Here is a 24013-nt window from a genome sequence, read left to right on the forward strand (position 1 = left end):
GCAACACGACGGAGTCATTTACATACGTTTGTAGATACGACTATCGGCGACTTAGCAGACCACTCGATCAGTAATGATTTTTCCCGCGTATGGACCATCTTCTCTTTGTGCACGCTTAGCGAGTATTCCGCGCGTGAATGGCAAATTACTTAGATTTAGAAGAGCCCCTTAGAAGAACCCTACCTATTTATGTACACTGTGGCGAGGAGAGCATATATGTCGCCTCGAAAAAGACAAGCCCACTTGTCGCAACGTTGGCTCCCACTTTCACCTCGCTCTCGTTTTGCTCGTCGTCTAGAATTTCCATCTCCCGCCTTCCCCCTGTTTCCCCTAAATTACTTAGGTTGACATATAAGGTAACTGAGTAATACTTGTTGGGGGGCTAGTTGGTACATGTTTCCAGAAGAGGGTTGTAGCGCCGAAAAACACAACACACAGCAAGCGAGACGGGACAGGCGCAACCAGAAGAGGGTTGTAGCGCCGAAAAACACAACACACAGCAAGCGAGACGGCACAGACGCAACCAGAAGAGGGTTGTAGCACCGAAAAACACAACACACAGCATGCATCCACTTTGTGTACCATGCTTGCCCTGTGTGCTTGAGTGTTTTGTGCACTGGGAACCGGTCGGGGAAGGGGACTGACACTTAGTCAGGCATTTTTGTGCCTTTTTGTCAGCCTCCAGAGATTCTCTGTATTTTTTCTGTCAAATAAACATTCATTCAAAACCACTTGTTAGATGATCTATTAGAGGTGTTTTCAACGGCGCATTTGTCGCGCGCGGAAAACTAATTCCTGCGATCGGGGCCTAAGCGAGATGGTCAACACCTCGTCGAAAGCGAGGGCCGGACCACTGGGAGGCACCTCGATGATGAAGTGCTGCAGGATGGTGGTAAGAAATATGAACGTCTCCATGTTGGCGATCATCTCCCCGGGACAAGAACGTTTACCTGTAAGCAAGCGACGTTTTCGATAAGGATGTTTTGTTTCTCTGGCATCAAGAGCACGAGATATGCTGTTTCATGCTATTCTTTGCGTCAGTCAATACTATGAACGTGAATACCTGATAATGGAGCTGTAGAATAGCAGAATACGTATCCGGCAGCGGCAGCACTCGTAGCGACACCTGATGACGTTGTGATCAGCGTAACGCGGTAAGAACACCCATGTGCTCCCCACAACTCTTTGCTTAGAGAGTAACGATACAAATTTTGTGTTGATTATGGCGCTGCAAATGCGTTTAGGCCAGCCAGCAATCGTTGTGCTGATGGTGACTGTAACAAAAGTTCTGCTTCGGCTTAGCATTGGTTGACCACAGTGTCACCAGGTGTCACCACCTAGCGCCGCTTGTCTCCCCCCCCCCCCGGTGGGGGGTGGAGGAGAACATTGAGGCACCCCACTGGTACTAGGTGACGGTGATCATTACGCGAGCCGCCTATTTGTCGGCGCCTCGTTTCAAAGGGTGTGCCCATAGACATCATCGTCATCGATCATCATCACTCACATTTACTTTTACTGCGGCGCATATGTCCACACTACATGATGTAAGTGCCGACTGTGCTGTACCTCATTATGGAGGTGTTTAGCTTGACGCATGCGTATTAGCGGTTGCGCATTAACGTGATACCGTGCTGGGTAAACCCAGCCCTTATCTCACTCCTTCGTGCGTGCGCTTAGGCTACCCGCCTCATGGGGAAGAGGGGAGGGGGAGGAGAGGACGGAGCCAAGTCCCTCTTCGAAATGCAATGGTTCGAGCCTAAGGCTTCTCTTGTTCACCGATATCTACCCTTGCTCCCTGTCCTTTACTCCTGTTCCACCCCCTACGTCTCGCTTTGTCTCATTTGCCTTTCTTTTTTACATGTAGCGTCTTAGCACTGTCTTTATAGACGCTGCGGAAAGAAAATGAGGCACGAAAGACGACATCGCCACGCTCTTACCGTATGAGAAAGGGATCAGCCTCTCAGGTTTGCTGGCTCGGGTCCCTCCTTCGACCAAGAAGCGCTCGGGCCGGAAAACTTCTGGGTCTTCCCAGAAGGACGTGTCGTAGAAGATGGACCTCAGCGAAGGGACCACGATGCTGCCTCGCGGTATGACGTAGCCGCTTATTTTCGTGTCCTCGCTGGCACTGCGGCGATAGCGCGGAGAGATCACATCAGGGAACAACAAAAAAGTTGCTTAGCGCTACTGAGACCTAAAGTAGAATGCGTCAAGCTATATTACAAGTAGCGCTATGACTTAGGTGCTGAAAACTCGAGAGAATGAACTCGCAAGCCCTTTCCATGCACGTAATGGAAGGTACTGTAGGTAATTACGGCGCGAATCCAAAGAACTTCACACCACACAAGGATACATATACAATTTATAAGCGCAGGCTACCAACTGATCTCGTTAAGTGAAAAAGAAGATATGTCCATACATACTTTCGATCCAACCTAGAGAGCGTATGTACCGACACCGCTCTGGAAGGTAACTGGGCTGTAGGTTGTCTATTTAGGAGCAACGTTATAACTGCTCGTTATCCTATAGGTGCGGGTATCTCGACGACATTCCTCACGGAGAGACCCACAACGTAAACCAGTCTGAACGCACGCGGCGGCGTTCCCAAATTGGACCAAGAGCAGGAGGAGGGGGAAGAGGAGGAGGTCTTCGCGAAGAGAAAGTCGAAGTCAGCCGGAAGCAGCGTCTCTCTAAAGCCCGATACTATGAAGCTACGAACAGCGCAAACCAGAGACGTCCTTGTTTTGCGAGCTCACCATCGCATGAGGCCGAGAGGGTTGATCGGCTCGTAGCGCGCCACTTCCCAGATGAAGGCCTGCGTGTACGGCATCCTGCTCCGGTCTTCCCACACGACGCGAGAGCCATGACCGCTTTGACCGAGCACGACGTCGATCTCGGCCCGAACGCGGTTCTGCACCTCCGGCTTGGCGGCGCACGTCAGTACGAGCCACTCTATCGCCGAACGCACGGTCTCGCTCCCGGCACCGAAGATGGAGGACGCGTTGCTCTTGAGCCCGTCGTCTGCAACAAAGCGCGTGGTCGACGACAGATGGCGCTTAAGAGAGGCAGTAAAGAGAAACATAGCATGCGTTAAGACTGATGAAGTGTTCTTTCAAAATACTGTTTTCGTTCATTGCGCAGTAATATAGGTTGATTAATGGAAGAAAAAGAAAGGGGGGAGGGGAGATCAAAGTTCTTTTTTTTTTTCAAGTTTAGCGCCGGAACTGGAGCACCCCATACGTCAGTGTTACGTCACCGATATTTTTTTTTCTTCCCGTATTCACGCCTCCCCGTGGCTCAATAAAGGTTTCCGAAACATGCTAAGTTTAGTATCTGACATAACTTTTTTCTTTTTAGAATTACAATGTATTCCACATTTACAGACAAGAAATTAACGAAGACCTAGCAGATGCCATCAAAATTTACGACGTCATGGGAAACTGGTGCGTGAACTTCAAAGAAGAGTTGCTACCTGTCCTTCGCTCTTGCGTCTTTCCTGGCTTACAATGTCCCTATTGCGGTAAAAGTGGCTTCGTTTTTTATGGTAAAAGGCCAGTTGACTACTACAGGCAGAATTAGTTTTCTCTTTATCCTCACTTCAGAAAGACACTTATTGTGAATAGTGGAGTGAGCTGTTGATAGCAAAATACGCCTTTGCAATAGCGAAACGGCAACTCTTATCCTGAGAGGGGGTAAGCCAGAAAGACTCGAGAACCATCAGGACAGGTCGTGACGCAACTTTGAAGTTCCCGTACTGTCTGACAGTGACGTCACGGGTTTCGGCAACGTCCATGCGGGCCTGGCCAATCGTTCCTTGGTCAGGAAAAGGACATACTGTCAATCTCGAGGAACAAATTGGGCTCAGTTTGGCATGTTTCGAAAACTGAATGTAAACAACGGGTGGAGAAATATTCGTAATATTTCTCCAAGCGCCGAGTGCATATGGAAAGGTTCATAAAAGTGAAATTTGCCATCCTCCAGAATAAAGCCCGAAGCCATTAAGCAGACCGAAACACATTTCAGGGAAACGGAGAGCTTCGCAAGTGGCGTCGAGTTCCATCCGCCTCCGAGGATTGAACTCGACATCACCGCCTTCACTCGAAGCGCTGAAACACGACTAAAGCGAATGAATTCTGCAGGAATTCTCAAAGTCGACGCAGATGCACGGAAAAAGAAAAACGTTTTATCAGTTTTCTTAGGAGCTTCGTGCAACAATCCGATGGACGCTAACCTTGGCGTGTTGAATCTACTACACGTTGCTGTACCACATGGTTTAAAGGAGCCCCGAAGGAGGTTGAAGGCTGTACGGGTTCATGTTCGTTGAAAAACGCGCTGCAGATGGCACAGGGGCCAAGGAAACAGGAAGACGGTGCCACTGGACAGGGAATATTAGATGGGGCTTGAACTCAATATTCATCGAATGGCAATTACTTTACACACTCACGCGTGAAAGTCTTCTTTTCTTGCTCTGGTCGTCTCATCTCACTGAGAAAAGCATCAACGTAGTCACGAACCACACCGTCCTGATAGGTTTTCTCGTGAAGGCCTATTAGGGTCCTGTAGAGAGAGAAAACAAGGAACACAAGGAGGGTGTCTAAATAGCGTTTCACTGTATCACAATGTGTGAAACCCAATCTTGTCAACTTAAGGAATTTTAAGCAGGCAAGATCAAAGACTCATCGCCTAAAACTGAAACTGAAAGAACTTGCAAGTTCAGATCTCCCACGCGTACGGTGATGCTAGCTGGTATACATGTATATTCTCTACTCGGTCAAGAGGCGCTTAATTCAGCCACATGCTGACCATCTTGCGCTAGCAAGGCGAAGAGCTATGCTCCTTGGGGAAGCCTGTGAGCTAACTTAGCAAAGTTTCCGCAGCGCGTATTGTGGTGCCATCTAGAAGGCAGTCTACGAATTGTTTCTGTTGCCTCCGAAATATCGGTGACGACCTTTGCGTTTTCTCCCACACTTTATCTTCCTTTTTCGGTCATAAAACATACAAAAGGGTTTCAGCCAAGAAGGCATGGACCAGTGAAAACAGTAAGTAGTACAATTTTGCGTGATTACAAATCTCGGAGGCACCTGTGACACTCAAGCAGCTTCAGACAAGGCGCCCCACTAACCAATACAAATACTAAGCATAACTGGCGATCACAATTAAAGTTGTGCATGATTACCCATCTCGGAGCCGCACATGACGTACAAAAGTCTCCAGCCAAGCAATCTCACGAACCAATACAGAGACTTCCAATTTGTCATCGCAAGTATAGAATGTCTGGTAGACCCGCGCAACCCCGAACTCGAGCTACTTGGGCAGCCCACTCACTCTGAGAGGCGATCCCTTCGTATCAAGGCGCTCCTGAGCCTCCCGCATGCTCCTATGCGAAGGACGGACAGCACTCTGCGCAGCCACGGGAAGAAGTTGATGGACGAAATCTGTGCCGCCAACGCCGGGATCCCATCGGCGAGCTCGTCCAGCTCGACACGCTCGGGGCTGCCGTATTCTAACCTACGGCCGTACACCAGCGCCGTGATGACGTTGGACGTGCTCGAAGACAACAACGAGGCGATGGCCACGGGCTCGCCCTTGCGAGACGCCAGCTCACGAACCACGTACGACAGTTCGTCCTGCATGCGGCAGGGGTCACGTCGGCGACGGTTCAGTAAAACATAAGATCCTGGTGAAACGTACACGCCGTTCCTTGCTCGCTTGGCTTGCTTTCCTGATATGCTTGTGATAGCAACGTGTGCTTTATTTTCGCGAATGGCGACGCGCTGCGATCGCGATTTTGCCCGCGTTAGCGCAAGTTCTGCTTCAGTTATGATAAATTTAAATTAGATTGTTAGGTTTTACGTGCCACAACCACTTTCTGATTATGAGGCATGCTGTAGTGGAGGACTCCGGAAATTTCGATCGCCTGGGGTTCTTTAACGTGCTCCTAAATCTAAGTACACGTGTGTTTTCGCATTTCGCCCCCATCTAAATGCGGCAGCCGTAGCCGGGACTCGATCCCGAGACCTCGTGCTCAGCAGTCTAACACCATAGCCACTGAGCAACCACGGCGGGTGGTTATGATAAGGACTTCTGCGCCCGCAATGGGAATGTAGCTACTTCGGACGGTTATGCAAAGTTCACCGATTGCTCACTGCGCTTAAAGGGCCCCTCACCAGGTCTGGGCATTTTGAGCTGATAGATAGATAAACTTTATTAAAAGAATAATCAGAAAAACCGCTAATGGTCGGGGCCCCTAGTCCAGGGCTCCGCTGGCTCTTGCCATTTTCTCAGCTCTCTTTATCAGCTTGAGCTGGTCGTCGAGGGCCGAGCTGGACTGCAGTGCCTCCCATTGCTCCCTCGCGGTGTCTGGGTGTTCTGTATTGTGTAGTGTGCACTCCCACGTAATGTGGTATAGGGTAGTTGTGGCCCCACACCACAGGCATTCGTCCCTGTAGGCTGTGGGGTGTATCCGACGTAATATGTGTAGGTTCTTGTAAGTGCCTGTCTGGAGCCTACGTCAGGCATCGGCATCCTCTGTCTTTAGATTGCGATGTGGTAGTGGATATCACAAGCGACGCCCTCTGTGGTAGTTCACGATGGCTGAATACTCGAGGTCGACAGGGTCCGGGTCTTCTGCAGCCGGCGTGATGAGTGCTCGGTTATGTACGAATCCTCGAGCTGCTCTGTCGGCCTGCAGGTTGCCCGTGATGCCAGTGTGGCCCGGTATCCGGATGATGGTTTGGGTGGTGAAGTCCTCAGAGTCCTCCTTGAGTGTTCGGGCTAGCACTTGTGCAGCACGTCTTCCAATTCTTCCCTGTAGGAAGTTGCGCCAAGCCTGATGGGATTCCGTCAGGATCGTCAGTGATTGATTTGCGTGTAGGCCCTCGCGGATGGCTAACGCAATGGCCAGCTCTTCGACTTCCGTAATCGTTCAGGGGCGGGTCGATGCAGCGGAGGTAACGTGGCCTCGGTAGTCGCATGCCACTGCAACTGCGCCCTTGTTGTTCGTGCCATACATGGCAGTGTCCGTAAAACGGGCCGTGGTATTGAGTCTGAACGCTTTCTCCATGTACTGGGCCCTTGCTCTCCTCCTGCCGGAGTGTAGGTTAGGGTCCATGTTGCGTGGTATCGGGGCAACGTGAAACCTGTCTTGGACGTGACGAGTTATCAAGCAGGTTTCTTGGGTTCGTGTTGTTATAGCTGGGAACCCCAAGGTTTGTAGGACCTGCCGGCCCGTGCGAGTCCGCGCAAGTCTCTGTTGTTGCGAGATGTAAAGGGTTTCTGTCAGTTCGCTGAGGGTGTTGTGCAACCATAGCGCCAATAATTTTTCAGTAGATGTACTCATCGGCAGGCGGATCGAGAGCGGTCTTGAAAGTCATCCTCAAAAGTGTGTCGGCCTGCTTTGTCCCGGACTGTGTGAGGTGTTAGTATGGCAGGCTGTATGTGATTCTGCTCACCGCCAAGCTTCTGACCGGTCGGAGGGTGTCCCTTTCCTTCATGCCTCTGTTCTTGGATGTTACGCGGGAGATCATGCGTGATATCGCCTTGACACTGGTTTTGAGGCGTGTAAGGGTGTGTGGCCCGCTGGTTGGACTGCAGCCACATGCCCAGCACCCTCAGCAATGGCTTCTCTGGTATGAGGCCCCCGTTGAGGCGTACCTCTTCTTGTTGGGTTTGTGGGGACTGTGTGATTACCTCGGCCTCGCCAGACTCGTACGAGCTCAGATTTTTTGGAGGAGCATTGTAGTCCCCGTTGGCTGACGTATTCTTGGATGAGATTTGCTGCAGTTTGGAGCCGTTCTTCTTTTTCAACGAGGGACCCTGTTGTGGTCCAGAGTGTTATGTCGTCTGCGTACATTGCGTGCCGAAGACCTGCTACGTCCTGCAGTTTGCTTGCGAGGCCGATCATGGCGACGTTGAACAGCATGGAGGAGATGACAGCACCTTGTGGTGTGCCCTTGTTGGGGGGGTGGTACACTGGAGTCTGGATCTCTCCCATCTTTAGCTCCGCCCTGCGGTGGCTCAGGAAGCTGTGAACATACTTGTACGTTTGCTCGCCGCAGTTGGTGTTGGCCAGCCCTTCTAGGAATCCTTGGTGGTTGACGTTGTCGAAAGCCCCTTTGATGTCAATTTCTAGGAGGACGTGTTCGCCGCTGCGGGAAACGTTGCTAAGGACTTCTTCCTCGATTTGGAGTAGCACATCTTGTGTGGACAGCCCTGCGCGGAAACCGAACATGGTGTCCGGCAGCTGTTTGTTATCTTCTAAGTGTCTCTGTAGTCTCGCGTTTATAATTTTTTCGTACACCTTGCCGAGGCAGGATGTGAGCGAGATGGGTCTGAGGTTTTCAACTGCCAATTTCTTGCCCCATTTGGGGATCATGATTATTCGTGCGTGTTTCCACATCGCAGGCATCGTGCCTTGTTCCCAGTGTTGGTTGCGAAAAGCCGTGAGCGCGGAGATACACTTGCCGCTCAGGTTTCTGATCATGGAGTTCGTGATCTGGTCTGTGCCCGCCGTTGTGTTACGGGTGGTGGCTGCGATGACCGCTCTCATTTCGTTTTCTGCGATAGGTTTGTCCATTAGTGGGTTGGGTTGTCCTGTGTAGGGTGTTCTAAATGGTTGTGTGGGAGCGGGATCTCCATAGCACTTGGCCTTTATGGCATCGATGAGGTCTTGTTGGCTGCCTGGGTAAGTGTGTAGTAACCGCTCCAGAGCCCTGTGTCCTTCTCCTTTGGTTTTGGTGGGGTCCAGGATGGCTTTGAGGATGTATCACGTCTTGGCCGTGTCTAGCGTGCCACCGAAGGAGTCATAGAATCTATAGCAGTTTGCGGAGGCGAGTTGCATGGCATATTCTTCCGCTTCCGCTGTTATTTGTGCTATGCGCGTCTTCAGTTTCCTGTTGTATTTCTGTTTTTTCTAGCGGCGGGTAAGGCCCCGTTTGGCATCCCACAGGTGTAGTAAGTGGGGATCCACCTCTGGGGTCTCTTCCGTTCTAGCGATTTCCTTTGTGTGGCGTTGTTTATGTCGACGGAGGTTGTCGCATCAGTCTTCCAGGTTCGTGATTGTGTCGGCGTCCTGTTCTTGCGCTTCCCTGATTTTTCGCCAGTCAGTGAGTTTAGCTGTGCCGATCTGCCTGCGTAGGCGTCCAGTCTGAAGTGTTATGTTTAATATGCAGTGATCGCTGCCTAGGTTTTCGAGTGTGTTGAGCTGACAAGCGCAGACCATACATTGCGCGATAACGATCGTGTCTGCAAGGTATTACATCGCTACACGCCGCATAAAGACCTGAAATTTCAAACCGAACGCCCGTTTTCCCTTCTCCTCGCGGACGCGGCGCTCCAAGCCAGACGGTGACGTAGACGTGCCCCTGCGCCTACGTAGTCGTGTTCGCAGTGTGACGTCGCTCGTGGTGACACTTGAATTCGAGAATTATTCAACACAACATCTGTTACCTGTGCGATCTGTTGCATGAGCTGACGAATTGAAGTTCAGAGAAATAATAAAACACAAACAGAATGTCTGCGCGTTTTTTTTTTACTTCGCACCGAAGCAGAAAAGATGTACTTCCGCTTCGTCTGCTCGCTCCCCCGGTCGTGCAGTCACGTGGGCAGGTACCGAAACTACGCAATTTTCTACTGTGTTCCAGCGCGTGATCATGCTCTGCGATCCACTCGTTCTGCGTCAGTATTCGTGTAGCACTGAATTATACCGCTAGTCATGTTTCCTTGTGCACAGCGCGCATAATCGTCCGCCGCGTGGAGAGGCAACAGCTCGTGCGCGAAGCCGTCGGCGGAAGTGCGTAGCGCAGAAAAAAAAAAGCGAGGAGCAAAAAAAGAAAAATGAAGGCGGGGACCATGACATATGCGTTACGCTATCCTCGAGGTCTGGTATGGGAGAACGCAGGGAAGGAATTTTGCTTGCGTAGGCTAGACGGGGCGAGTGGAGAGAGCGTCTTGCTTGGCAGTGGAGCCCGCCTGCTGAAATCATGGGTTCGCAGCATTGAAATACTTCTATCTCGGCTATTATTGAGCCGATTTGAAAACTTTTTGGGGGAGAACGCTCCCTAGAGGACACGCAACAACTTCCAGCTTATAACCATAATTTGCTACGGGGCCTGGTGAGGGGCCTCTTAAGCTACATGAAGGGAGAGAGAGAGTGCAAGGTGAACGACGTTCTCTCTCTCTCTCTCTCTCAATTTTCTCTTTGATCAAGTACTTTACGAACTCAGGCTGCAACACGGTTGCATTGTGGTTGTGCCACTCATTAATGCTCCACGGAGTGGCACTCGGCTATGAGCACACGTCGCCACTCACGACACTGATTTCTGCGTAACTATTCCGGACATTGTCAAATTCCACCATGCTGATGTTTTGGGCCAATCAGAAAGGCCGTAGCAGCCCTGCGGGCCAATCGGTGCTCACAAGACGGTGAATTCAACAACATGGCGGAATTTTCTTATGTCCACAATAACGCCTCAGAACAGCATCCCCCGGTGAAATCACGGACAACTTCCTGCAGCTAAATGCCCTGTGTTACGTTTCGCCTACGACGCGCGGTTTAGCCGGCGCGGCTGCAACGGACGCCGGGGCTTCGTTCAAAGCGGCAGACATTTTGGCCCGTTCGGCGCCGCCGCTACGCCTCCCCGCCAAGCGCGTCCAGGCCTGTTCTAATGCCACGTGTCTTCATGTGCGTGTGTGTGTGTATGTGCATGTTGGTGCCCACGCTTGTCGAAGCGCGGCAGCCGGGGAGAGGAGCTCCCCCAACTGTGAAGCGAGGGGGTCTGACCGGCGCCGACACGACGTACGCGCCACCTTCTCATTCCATTGTGCCCGAGCGGCGCGGCCCGGCGTATGCGCCACCTTCTCTTCCCATTGTGCCCGAACGGCGCCGGCACGACGGCTACGCCACCTTCTCATCCCATTGTGCCCAAGCGGCACAGTCACGTGCTCGTCTATAGAGGGGTTCCTTCTTGCCCTCAACTGCGAGAGTATAAAAGCAGCTGCCCCCGGACGCCAAGAAGGGCTCCGATTTCTTCTGTTGAGTAACGTGCACTCCCGTCTCTCTACTTCTGTCAACCTGACCGCCAACTCTTTGCGATGTTAGAATAAACAAGTTGTTTTGTTGTTACCAGTCGACTCATGCTTTGCCGGGACCTTCGGATGCTTCCAGTTGTACCCCAGGCCGCCAGGCCAACGCTACCCTTGGGGCTTGCGACCCAGGTGCAACAACGGGCGTCAGCGCCGAGTTCCCAACAACTCGTGCCAGCGGTGCGATTCCAACACCTGGCAGTGGCGAGCCTATTATTAGATCGAAAGCCGAGGTCACTGAACGGATCGCCCGAACTAGGTAAATCGAAGGAGCGCTTTTAAATGAATATTAGAAAAGAAACACATAATCCCTTGAGAATGGTGCGGTGTTCTTTCAAAACGCTCTTTTCGTTATTTAGTGGTAACACATTGATTATCGAAAAAAAAATTGAAGCAAAAGTTCTATTTATTTATTTTCGCGGCGAAAACTACGCGTCGGTATAGCTCGGTGTGACGCCACGCATTTTAAAGAATTTTTGTCCGCGTTTGGACCGTTGTGGCCAACTCTTAAATAGCAACGTTGGTTGCGGCTTAGTAAAGGCTCCTGAAACTTGCGAAGTTCGATCTACAGCTCTTTAAAACAAAGAGAATGAGGTTACTTTTTAACGATAAAAAATTTATTACGCTCGAGCAGATCCGATCAAAATCTACGCAGTCGCGGCGAACTGGTGCCGGAACTTCAAAGCGCCGCCAACCATCCTTCCTTTTCTTTTTGTTCTTCTTCCTCTTTTTCTTTTTTTTGTTCTCGCTGGCCTACCAAACCTCTTACGACGGTAAGAGTGACCTTTTGTTCTGTTATACGGGTGTCACACATTCACATTTGATCGCCATCGTGCTCGATCCGGATCAAATTTTTTGATCGCGGTCGACAATGATCGCTGCTGCACGGTCCAAAGATTCGGATCCAGTTGGGTGATTTCAAGGGCACCAGCTGCCGTTGGTGGGTTCAAAGTACTTATCATATTTGTAAAAGCTTGTAATATATAAACACTATTCTTCTTTTTGCAAGAAAATATGATTTCGTTTGTCATAGTGGGTGAGGCTATTATCGATATTATCGTCTGCTGGTCGTCTGCAACTCTCAGAAATACATGGGCGTCAGCCTATACGATTACGATCAAGAGGCTTTTGTCTATTGTTTCAGCACATTTTTTTTTTCTTAGTAACAATAACATGACGTCAAGAGGAATTTCGCGGAGGGACAGCCGTGGCCGTATCTCACGTGTATATGCGTCTCGAGAGTCTGCGTGGTACCAGATTGAAGGACTCTGGTGGTACTGGTCAGTGTCTTGAACGTCCTGATTGTGAACCGGCGCTGTTCCTTCCAACGCGGCCCGTTGGCCAGAATCATGCCTGCAAGAGGAACCCGTGGTTAAGTGCTTCGCCATTACGCGACCGCAGCATAAAATAGAATCCGAGTACCAAAAAGAAAAAAAGAAAGAAAAAAACTCAGTGCCCTTCCAATCATTTGAGAAGGATGAACAGCGCAACTGTGTATGTAGGACCCTTAATTGTGAACTGAGCTTCCGCCACGGGTCTGCCCGTCATTGCATCATCTTCGGGATCGGCCAATGTATGGGGAGTGGTTAACGCCCCCTTCACCTCTGCCACGGGTCGGCTCGGCATACCACTCTCTTCGGCATCGGCCCACGTATGGGGGTGCTTAACGCCTGCTTCGCCTCCGTCGCGGGTCGGCCCACGTATGGTGAGTGCTTAACGCATATGCTTCACCTCCGCCGCGGGTCGGTCCGGCATCGGGTTATCTTCTGGATCGGCCCACGTATGGAGGTGCTTAACGCCTGCTTCACCTCCGTCGTGAGTCGGCCTGGCATTGTACTATATCTGGGATCGGCCCACGTATGGGGATTTTTTCGCTTAGAACAACGACACGAAAATTTCCTTGGACGGTAGAGGTACACAGCTTCGCTGTAAAAGAACGACGCGATCTCCTATCTCACGGTATGATTTCATCTCATTCGGTATGATTCGGTATGAGCTCTCGGTATGCTTTCATCATTCATCATCATTCCCTACTTTTCTCTTTCTCCCCTTTCCCTTTCCGCCCAGTAAAGGACAGAGGAAAGCCACTCAGTTCAACGTTTCTGTTCTTAAGTCTTCACTAACTCTCATTAGATCTCTCTCTCTCTCTCTCTCTCTCTCTCTCTCTCTTTCGTGTCATGCGGTAATAACTCAACCTTGGCCAAAAGGGGCCAGAAAGAGCTACGGGAAACGGGCTTAGTCATAGCTATAGGCAGTCTCCCCATGATCGATTTTTCATTTATTTGACAGGAAACTGTTGCCTATTATAGCGGGAAAAATGCGTTGCAAATGAAAAAGCAACGCCTGGCGCGGGGCCTTCCAAACTGGAACTACAGTTGCACACAAACTGTGACAGCAAAGTAGAAACGTTAATCTGATACATTTAAAGAAAATATACACAAATACACAATGAATAAGGGATACAAATACAAGCACGCATACAGATGTGAAAAACGCATACGCAATATGAACATCAAAGAGCACTCTACATATATGCATTATTACATAAAAACACTCTAAACACTAGAATTTATTCAAACAAAAACGACCCTTATGCAGTAGATTTGAGATGTGAGAAATTAGGCGAGATGTAATTGACTTACTTGTCGCTTTCTTATTTTTCATATTTATAGTGAATTTCCTTCATATACTTAGCGTTGCTTAAGTAACGTGTGATCAGGTGATCTTGTGATGTTGTGAACCACAGTCTGTCCTAGTTTTGTTGCTCCTATAAGTAAGACGTCTATTCTGGCGCGTCATTAATCCCAAGGCGGATGACATCATAACCTTGATTGACAGCATTGGAAATGTTATTCCAACTAATGAATGTGCGTCCGCACTTAATGATGTTTTCATGCACAACTTTTCATCAACTACAGATATTACTCTTCCATCCACACACGACTACGATTACCAAGCAATGTTTCCCATTATCATTGAACCAGCAGGCGACGTATCAATTGTCTCATCTTTAAATCTGTCTTCGGCTCCAGGACACGATCTAATAAACGCGAAATTTTTGAAAAGCACTAGCTGTTACTCTTGCATTTTTCTAGCAATGATATTCCAACAGTCGCTGGATAAGGGTTGCTTGCCTGCTCAATGGAAGGTCGGGAAGGTGATCCCACCTCATAAGTCGGGTGACAAGCATTCTCCATATAACTACCGCCCTATCTCGCTCACTTCCATACCATGTAAGATAGAACATATACTTGCCTCTAATCTTCCTCGCTTTCTTGAAACTAATTCATTCTTTTCACCATCGCAACATGGTTTCCGCAAGACATATTCATGTGAAACACAAGTAGTTTTATTTACGCATAAGCTAAACGTCATTCTTGATCACTCTTAAACTGCCGACTGCATATTTTTAGACTTTTCGAAAGCGTTTAACGAAGTGTGCCTGCCATAACCTTCTAATGTTTAAGGTGCGTCGAATTAACATTTATCCCAGACTGCTTGCATGGCTTGAGTGCTTTCTTTCTAACCGTTCACAGTTTGTCTTTGCTAATGTGTCAAAGTGACAAAAAAGCAGAGTACAGTCCGGCGTACCTCAAGAGTCGGTACTTGGTCCCTCCCTTTCTTAATTTACAAAAATTATCTACCTTCTTGTGTTTCCTCTAAAATGCATTTATTCGCCGATGATTGCGTAATCTTCAGGGAAATAATATGCGACACTGACATATCTCCTCTTCAATCTGACGTTAACGCTATCCCTACTTGGTGCCAGTCATGGTCAATGGAATTAAATATAAAAAAATGTAAATTTATGCGCGTGTCCAGAACTTCTAACTAGCTTCTTTCTTACTGCCTTAATAATCTCCCCTTAGACCCTGTTTCATCCTACAAATATCTTGCTATCCATATTACTAGCAACCTCTCGTGGTCCATGCACGCTTTTTACGTAATTAAAAACGCTAACCGCATGCTGGCATACCTAAAACCCAATTTCACTAAGGCACCGTCTTGCCCAAAATTAATGCTATACAAGTCATTGGTCCGTCCAAAGCTTGAGTTCGCCGCAGTAGTTTGGGATCCCTTTCAGAAAAACCTAATTCGCTCATTAGAAATAGTACAATATAACTCTGCTCGTTTAGTTTTTTTTTTAATTATAACCGAACTGCCAGCATTTCTGTAATGAAATTAAACCTTGATTTGCATCTTTAGCCTCTCGCCGTAAAGGTCTAAGACTCACTTTTTCATAAGATATTTCATCATCCTTCCCTTCGCGATAAACTTATCTCCCCTCCTCAATACATTTCATCAAGGTTAGATCACAATAACAAAGTTGGAATTTTGTTATGCCAAACCAATGTCATGTCTCATTCATTCCTTCCACGTACATCTGCTGAGTGGGACCGTCAGCACTTCATGGCAATATTAGGTAGCATTGTATAAACAGCAGCATTTAATTCATGTTCTTGTACTACCAATTGTATCTTGTACTACCATCACTGTCTTATATTAGCGTAACACTGTATTGCTGCATTTTATGCAGCGTATTTCACATTTATTAAGCAACACTACAAGAACACTTAGATAACAGTGTATAACTTAGAGCCATCTATTTCTGTACTACTAACCATTTTGTTGCACTGTACATTCTTCTGTATTTGATGTAACCACTCCCCTCTTTAATGCCCCTGGCCCTGAGGGTACACGAAATATATAAATAAATAAATAAATAAATAAATAAATAAATAAATAAATAAATAAATAAACGTGCACGGTAATCGCTGAAGATGCTGCGATCATAGAAGAAAGGTATAGATCATTATTAAGGGTAAAGCTTCCCGCTATGAACTTCGCGTTCAAGTTGCAGCGCTGTCAGGGTACATAGTCAGACGTCACCGGTATTTTCGCAAGTTTGGGTCGTTTCTCATCGGGAAAATGTTCTTGAAGCTCTGTAGGTTGAACATTTGGTTCCTTTGATATCCATTAACTAGTCAGAAGCATACACGCGGCGAAAATGCGTGACGTCACAAGCAGCTAGTGAGAGAACTTCAGTGTGGCGTCGCCACCGTTGGTGCTCCAGTGAAGTTATTGATCAATCCGGCTCAACTTAGTATTGCCTTTCCGCTTCTGAAGAGTTATCTGCCAAGCCGCTCGTACTATCACTGGAAATATCGACTAAGCATCCGTAATGTCCGCGGGCGACTTCTAAGGTGCATTATGTTTTTTAAACCGATTGGAGTGATCATGTTTCACTGTACGGATTGTGCTACGGAATGAAACGCGACAGGGAAACTTTAAAGCAGGGCCCCGGACACGCGCAGTTGTTAGAGAGTGCACTGTCAAGCCGCTACACATTCGGGCCCGTATTCACAAAGCGTTTTTACGCTATAGTAAAGTTCGAAGAACAAAAACCATCAACAGTGACAGCGAACATTATACTAGCGTAGGCTGAGTCTACCAATCAGAAAGAGGTTCTTACGAACAAAAAAAAAGCCTTTGCGGATTCGTCCCCTGGTCACTGGTTCGATCCCACGTCCGCGGGCTTATCTATAAGTAATGGTGGTGGCGCAATGCCAAAGCAACTGCACTACCAGGGGGGGGGGGGGGGGGGGGTTATTTCCAGCACTATACTTGAAGAGGGTTTCTTCACTCGAGCGAAGAGCAGGTGTAGTTTTCCCTGAAAGGTCCACGGATAGTGCACTAGGAGATGTCGCGCACCATTTGCACACATTTCTGCGAGAGCCATGAATTGACGGAATCACGACGACACGCTTTCACGACACGGATTGGGATGCTCAGTCGGAGCAATTGCCAGGCTAACCTTGCCTCTGGCAATGCCCCCAACATCACTGCCACGATGAATGTTCATTAGGTGTTCATCGGATGTTGATGGGTGATTGGCAGATGATGCCGCGATATGCTGTGAATGCACTGCTTGTTGCTCATGAGGTGAGGGTGCTTGACTTGAAAAAAAAAAAACCGCTATCGATGTTCGTTACATGCTAGTGGGCGACAGTGACATTATACCACAGCCACACTGGCGTGCAAGGTACTATCTTCTACAACCAAGACAAACGTGCTTACTTTGAGATTTCTCGTGGACGTTGAGGGGGAATTCATGCGGTCGGTCGAGCAGGGCGTCGTTCGACAGGGCCTCCTTTATGGAGCCGAAGTCGCACAAGAAGACCACGTACCGGAAACCGAGCTGGAGTCTACAGAAAAACCATTTGCCACTTGTGACACGTTACAGCACAGGAGTGAAAAAGGCAGATACTCAATACAACGGGCAATAGTATCGTTAAAACGAAACTTGACATCACGGAATAATGGATATAACAAAGTGAATGAAATTCACCTTGATATCCCCGTAGAGGTATACGTAGTGCAGTAAGTGCAATAATGGATCTAACGAAGGAATTTGTGTCTCCTCCTTCACCGTCGTTATAACAAGGTTTTACTTACAGCGTGTTTTGTTACTGTTGTTGTTGCTGCTGCTTTTAGACTGTGCATGATTTTTAAAGACTGCGTGGGGCAGATAATTCTAGTTTTTGAGCTGTATTACTTAAGCTGGCGCACATAACTCGTATAACACATAACTCATCATCAACCTACCCGAACACGTTGCCGTATTTCTGCTTGAGCCTCTCGATGTCGCGATGTCCGTACTCGGTCATGAAAGGCAGGTAGCCGAGGAGAGGCAGGCCTCGCGGTCCAGGCGGCAGGTCGGGTCGAAACATCCTCCGCAGCGAGAACCACAGGTAGTGCAGCAGCGGTGCCACAAGTGCGACGACCAGCGCCGTGATCGTGCACTCCCACATCACCGCCTCCAGCATGATTGAAGCTGGAGCAACTCTTGGAGCAGTGATCGGTTAGGTTTGACGAATTGTGTGGATTGCGAGGCACGAACCCCGCGGGCTACGCCACTGCTAACTAGCTGAATTCCTATGTTATAATCAACGAGCTCAGCGGAGTAGGTGGTTTTGAGCACAGAGTAGAGAACAGATAGAAGGTTGCGTTTGGGAGCGAAGGGCGGGGGGGGGGGGGGCGACGTTCTTTTACGGGCGAGGGTAGACTGCGGCAGTTGATGACACGGTTAGCCAGGTACACGACCTGTATACGAGCGGATAGTTATTTTCCGCAAGCGTAAGTAAAACTGGGCTCCGACGTTCTATTCGGCTTATACGTTTCCGTTTGTGATTCTCTCATACAAGTCACAGCTGTGTAGCCAAGCATTACGAAAAAGAAGGAAAGAGAGAATGAGCAGCAGATCACTCGGATTCGCGCAAACATTCAGTTGACCGGCCATGTTAGTCACAAGCCTCAATTATCGCGCACTCCTCTCTCTCTCTCTCTCTCTCTCTCTCTCTCTCTCTCTCTCTCTCATATACCATTCGCTCGTTTCAAACGGATGCATGCACCCGTTCTCTTTGCGGAGGGTGTCCTGTCCGTGTGACATGCAACGTTTCAGCTGTGGAGGCTACTGATCTCGCTCTGGCGTGTGACGTCCCAGATATTGCTTGAGCTTGAAGCACTCGATCAAACTCGCAGTCCGCCAAATACATTGCATATATTCGTACCACGACGGCGTCCGAGGTACACCGACCGGTGGTAATTGTAACAAGTAATAAGACGGGGGGGGGGGGGGGTGTAATTGATTATCGCTGGAAGAGGCCTTCGTCCTGCAACTGACATAAATAGAATGACTACGACGACGACGATGATGACAATGAAATACAAACGTTAGGCTGAAGGAGAGGCAGGGGAAACCAAGGGCCTCCATTTTTTTTTTTTTTTATTCGACCACATAAAGCCGACATGCAATGGGTTCGTTGGCATTTTTATGGTTTCGTTGTCTGTTGGCGTTGTACAGGTAACGTCGCTCCATTAGCGACAGTAGAAGAGAGTTTTAGATTACGAGGGCCCCAACGGGACTTGCGTCCCCCTAATCTGAAAAAAAAAAGAACAATTTTTAACGGGCGAGCTCGAGTGCGGCACCTGATGCCAAGGTCACCCGCGTACGCGACCCGCCCGAGCGGATGGATGTCTGTTAGTCAAAGCCTATCGGCTCCGGCGTTCTGCTCGGCCAGCTGTTTCCGTCACCCTGTCTCCTGTAAAGGCTACAGATGTGCAGCCGTACGCAGTTGAATGTGATACAAAAAAGAAGAAGAAGAAAAAACAGGTATGTCTCAGATCTGCGCAAACCGTTTAGCATACCGCACGTTTTAGTGAAAAGCCCTCCCTCGTGCGTTCGCTTGCTTCCGATCGCTCATTTCTAAATGACGCGTCCCTGAAGTAGCGGCAACGCGACGGAGTCATTCACAAACTTCACAAACACATAAGCAGCTCAGACTGATTAATGTCAATGCCCGCAGTACTAAAAATAAAACTGATGTGTTTGAAATTACTGAAGCATGATCCTCATATTACTGTCTTAACTGAGACTTGGCTACATGAAAAAGGTGACGATATATTTCCTCCTTCCTATAAAGTGTTCCGAAAAGACAGGCGCACAAGGGGGGGGGGTGTTGCCGTTCTGATCAAAAATGGCATTTCTGCCCATCTCTTGGAAGATATCCCTGAGATTGAATGTTTGCGCGTCAAGATAAGCTCTTGGGGTCACAGCTTTGTTGTTTACGCCATATAAAGACCGCCGGATACTACTCCCGAATACTTACAAAAATTTGAGGATGAAATGAACAGGCACAGAAGGAATAAGATTATATTGGCGGGTGACTAATTTACCGAACATAGACTGGGAGCGCATTAACACTGGAAACGCGTTCAGCAAGCACACCAACGTTGTCTTCAATATTATGCTACGTTATAACCTGAACAACGTGCTACGCGAACCGACAGGCGTACAGGGCATTTGCAATTCCGTTCTCGACTTGGTATTTCTTAGCCAGGATTTCTCGGAACATTTTGTTTGTATTGAAGAAGGACTTTCCGACCACCGCATAGTGAGCATCACCTTACCAGTTCTACAGACGGCGCAAAAGTATTCATCAGTGCTTAGCTACAAAGATCATTCTCATGCCGAAGATGTGTCTATCATAGAGCACATGGAAAACTGTCTTGTTGATTTTATCAGCACTGATGCCTGTTCTCTGTGGAATCGATTCAAAATTATGTGCCACTACGGCATGAACAAATTCATCCCTAGTAAAAATAAGAAAGTTCGCAAACATGCACCTCGGATGACACGCGATGTTATTCATATTAAACGCAAGGTAAAAAGGTGTTAAAAAAGGTTGTTAAATCCTGTTAAAATAAAAAAGGCGCAGAACTCTCTCGAACAGAAGGTGACTGTTGCAAAGAGTTACTATTATAACAACTCTCTGCCTAACTTTATTAAAAATGATCCTACAAAATTCTGGAACCATACGAAGGAAAGAAAGAAACCGATTTCACAGATAATAATTGAGGGCACATCAATAACTAATGACGAAGACAGCACAACATTTTAATGAGTACTTTCAAAGTATCTTTGCAGTGTCAGATGATTGCATTACTATGCTTCCAGTGAAACAGGTATTTGATGTGGATTCTATTTCTTATGCTGGAATTGTCAACATGTTAGTAAACCTGAAAACCAAAGCTTCTTGTGGCCCTGACAAAATCCCAAATATCTTTCTAAAACCTTGTCCTGAACTTCTTGCCAGCTTTCTTGTACGAATTTTTTCTGCTTCTGTGCTGTCGGCACAACTGCCCGATGAATGGAGAGTGGCCCGAGTTGTTCCAATATTTAAAAAAAAAGAGATCGATTAAGATTACAAAATTATCGTCCCATTTCTCTGACATCACAATGCTGCAAGCTCTTGGAGCACATCGTGGCAAACTATATAAAAGAATTCTTGGCTGAAAACAATGTGCTCATGGAGTTTCAGCATGGCTTCAGAAAGGGTTATTCGACTGTAACGCAATTGGTATCAGTGATTCATTCATTTGCTTTACCTCTAGACAACAATGGCCAAATAGATGTAATATTTTTAGATTTCAGAAGAGCCTTCCATGAGGTTCCGCACGACAAATTGATCTTCAAACTTAGAATTATTGGCATACCTGACATTTTCATAAACTAGATTATTGCTTACCTGAGCAAACGCACTCAGTACGTTACAATAGGCAAACATAGCTCGGCCACTTTCCCAGTCACATCAGGGGTGCCCCAAGGTAGTGTCTTGGGGCCTTTACTGTTTTTAATGTATATGATCAGACTGTCCTCGAAAACAATTTAAATAACATACTGAAGTGGTGTAATGAATGGGGTATGTTTATTAACGCTGATAAATCCGTATTTCTTCGTATTACTCGTAAAAAGAACCACTAACTTTTTCTGATACGCTAGGTTCTTCAGCTCTCCGTGAAACTAACAATAACAAATACTTAGGTGTTACTTTGACTTCCACATTGTCATGGAACATGCACATTAATGATATTTGTTCTTCTGCTTTCCGTAAACTCTGTTTCCTAAGAGAGAAACTGAAAAATGCCCCTCCTAATGTGAAATTACTGTCTTATTTTACATTTATTAGCCCAAAGTTAGAGTATGAATGTATATCATGGGATCCTTACACTAAATCAAATGTCGTGCGTCTTGAAAAATACATAGAAAGGCAGTTAGGTTCATATTTAATAAATTCGTAAGACTGGACTCTCCCTCTAAAATTATGACAGAAAATTCCATACCCACTCTTGAATCACGCTGAAAGCTGCTAAGGCTTGAATTTCTTTCCCTTCTTCTCAACAACAGGCTTGAAATTAAACCGTCGACTTACATAACGCCTGCAATAACACGGCACACAACACAGCATCATCCGGACTCACTAACACCCTATTATGCTCGAACTGACACGTTTACATTTTCTTTTTTTCCCAGAACAGTATCGGACTGGGAGCGACAGTTTACAGACACAGTGTGACTAAAAATTGTATAAAATTGTATTTGCTTGTTCCTAATTTGTTCTCTTTCGTTTTTATGCATTCTATTGCCCCTCTGCTTGGACCGAAAGGTTTGCTGCAGTGTGTACTATATATATATATATATATATATATATATATATATATATATATATATATATATATATATATATATATACATATATATATATATATATACATATATACATATATAGTACACACTGCAAACTTTTCGGTCCAAGCAGAGAGGCAATAGAATGCATTCAAACAAAAGAGAACAAATTAATTATATATATATATATATATATATATATATATATATATATATATATATATATATATATATATATATATATATATATATATATATATATATATATATATATTGTGGCGAGGAAAGCATATGTCGCCTTGAAAAAGACAAGCCCGCTCTATAGCAACGTTGGCTCCCGCTTTCACCTCGTTCTCGTTTTGCTCATCGTCTTGAATTTCGATCTCCCGCCTTCCCCCCTGTTTTCCCTAAATTACTTAGTTTGACATATAAGAGACCCGTGTGACACGGAACGCTCCAGCATATATACACAGTAGCGCAGAAGCCCATGGAGGACAAGAGGAAAAGACGGCATGCACAGCGCTAACTGACAACAGATAGTTTATTGCACGAAAGCAGGTGTATATATCACCGCACAGAAGGAAGGGAGAAGGAAGACACAAAACAAATCAACCCGGCAAGACCGACTGACACAGGCGGTAGAAGCTGCAGAGGTTAGGAATAGGCATTGTGTGTGTCGCCCGTCAGTCTCCTTATCGGAGAAAGAAATGTCGTTGTCGCCGCGTTAGCCAACTGTGTCAGTTAATCTTGCTGGGTTGATTTGTTTGTGTCCGCTCTCTCCCTTCCTTTTGTGCGGTGATATATCTGCCCTCGTGTAATAAACACTCGGTTGTCTGCGCTGTGCCCCCGTCTTTTTCTTTCGTCAACCATGCGCTTCTGCGCTACTGCGTTAAACACGTTAGCATATATCTCACACAATAACTGCGCTGGTGATTAGTTGCGCTTTGGCGCGTGACGTCACAACCTTAGGGCTTGAAGCAAACTCGCACTAGAGCAAAAGGACGGCATTCGTGACACGACGGCGTCCAAATTACCCCGACAGCCCCTTCCCCCTCCCCCTTTCTTTTTCCAGATGGTTAAACGCACTCTCCCATAGAACACGTGATTCAGCAGGAATACACATATGCCATCAAACCTAAGTGCGGGAAGCTTCTGCAACAGCAGAAAACCATGTCACAGTAACGTGCATGGATTTCAGGTCGCGCGGATGGAAACTGAGGCAAACAAAATACTGACGCAGTAGAAGGGCATATACTATCGCAAAAAATATGAGCGGGACCAAGCAAACACGTGGCAAATAACCTCGAAACCCAGTTACAGCGTCCCCCTTTCCTCTCTGTCGAAGACAGAGGGGAAAGGGGGACGCTCTTCCGCTAACTGTGGGCACTCCCACCGCGCCTGCGTTTGTCGAAAAGGGCAGCTTACGGCATTTCACTGGCCGCCGATAGCCCATTAGACGGTTACGTGGACAGTAACTTACAGCGAGTAATTTTTTTTCCAGTCACGGCTTTTTGAGAGAGAGAGAGAGAGAGAGAGAGAGAGAGAGAGAGAGAGAGAGAGAGCAGCACTTAGGCACCCGTTCCTGCGCTTGGCGTAAGGCATTTTCATTATTGGGGTATAGGACTTATTGGGGGCGAGGACGAAAGCGCCTCCATAGCGTAGTATGAGGAATAACGCGGCGCGCTCCTCAGGCTTGCTTGGCGTACGGCGCTCAATAAAAACACCATGCGGCAGTCTTTCTCCACATTTTTGTAAGTACCCTCAAAACGGGGGCAGTTTTTCATTGTCGAAACAATAGTCTTAGGCAAACTGAAAGCACCGAATCGTTTACAGACGCTATTTATTTACCGAATACGTACAGTGGGAACGCCCCCGCGAGCGGTTGCCGCGATGGGATCTCCCGAACCG

The 24013-nt window shown here is 47.4% G+C and overlaps 1 protein-coding gene across 1 annotated transcript; it reads right to left on the minus strand.

The window, feature by feature from the left end:
* Positions 1 to 726: 726 nt before the first annotated feature.
* LOC142585358 (cytochrome P450 2J4-like) lies at positions 727 to 18037 on the minus strand. Its single transcript, XM_075696071.1, has 8 exons — positions 17686 to 18037; positions 17158 to 17285; positions 12302 to 12432; positions 5323 to 5624; positions 4442 to 4554; positions 2754 to 3018; positions 1938 to 2125; positions 727 to 950 (listed from the first exon to the last, which is right to left on the minus strand). The coding sequence occupies exons 1-8, from the start codon at positions 17904 to 17906 to the stop codon at positions 760 to 762; spliced, it is 1539 nt and encodes a 512-aa protein (XP_075552186.1). The 5' UTR covers positions 17907 to 18037; the 3' UTR covers positions 727 to 759.
* Positions 18038 to 24013: the final 5976 nt, after the last annotated feature.

The sequence above is a fragment of the Dermacentor variabilis genome, chromosome 6 (assembly GCF_050947875.1).
Source record: "Dermacentor variabilis isolate Ectoservices chromosome 6, ASM5094787v1, whole genome shotgun sequence".
NCBI classification, from domain to species: domain Eukaryota; kingdom Metazoa; phylum Arthropoda; class Arachnida; order Ixodida; family Ixodidae; genus Dermacentor; species Dermacentor variabilis.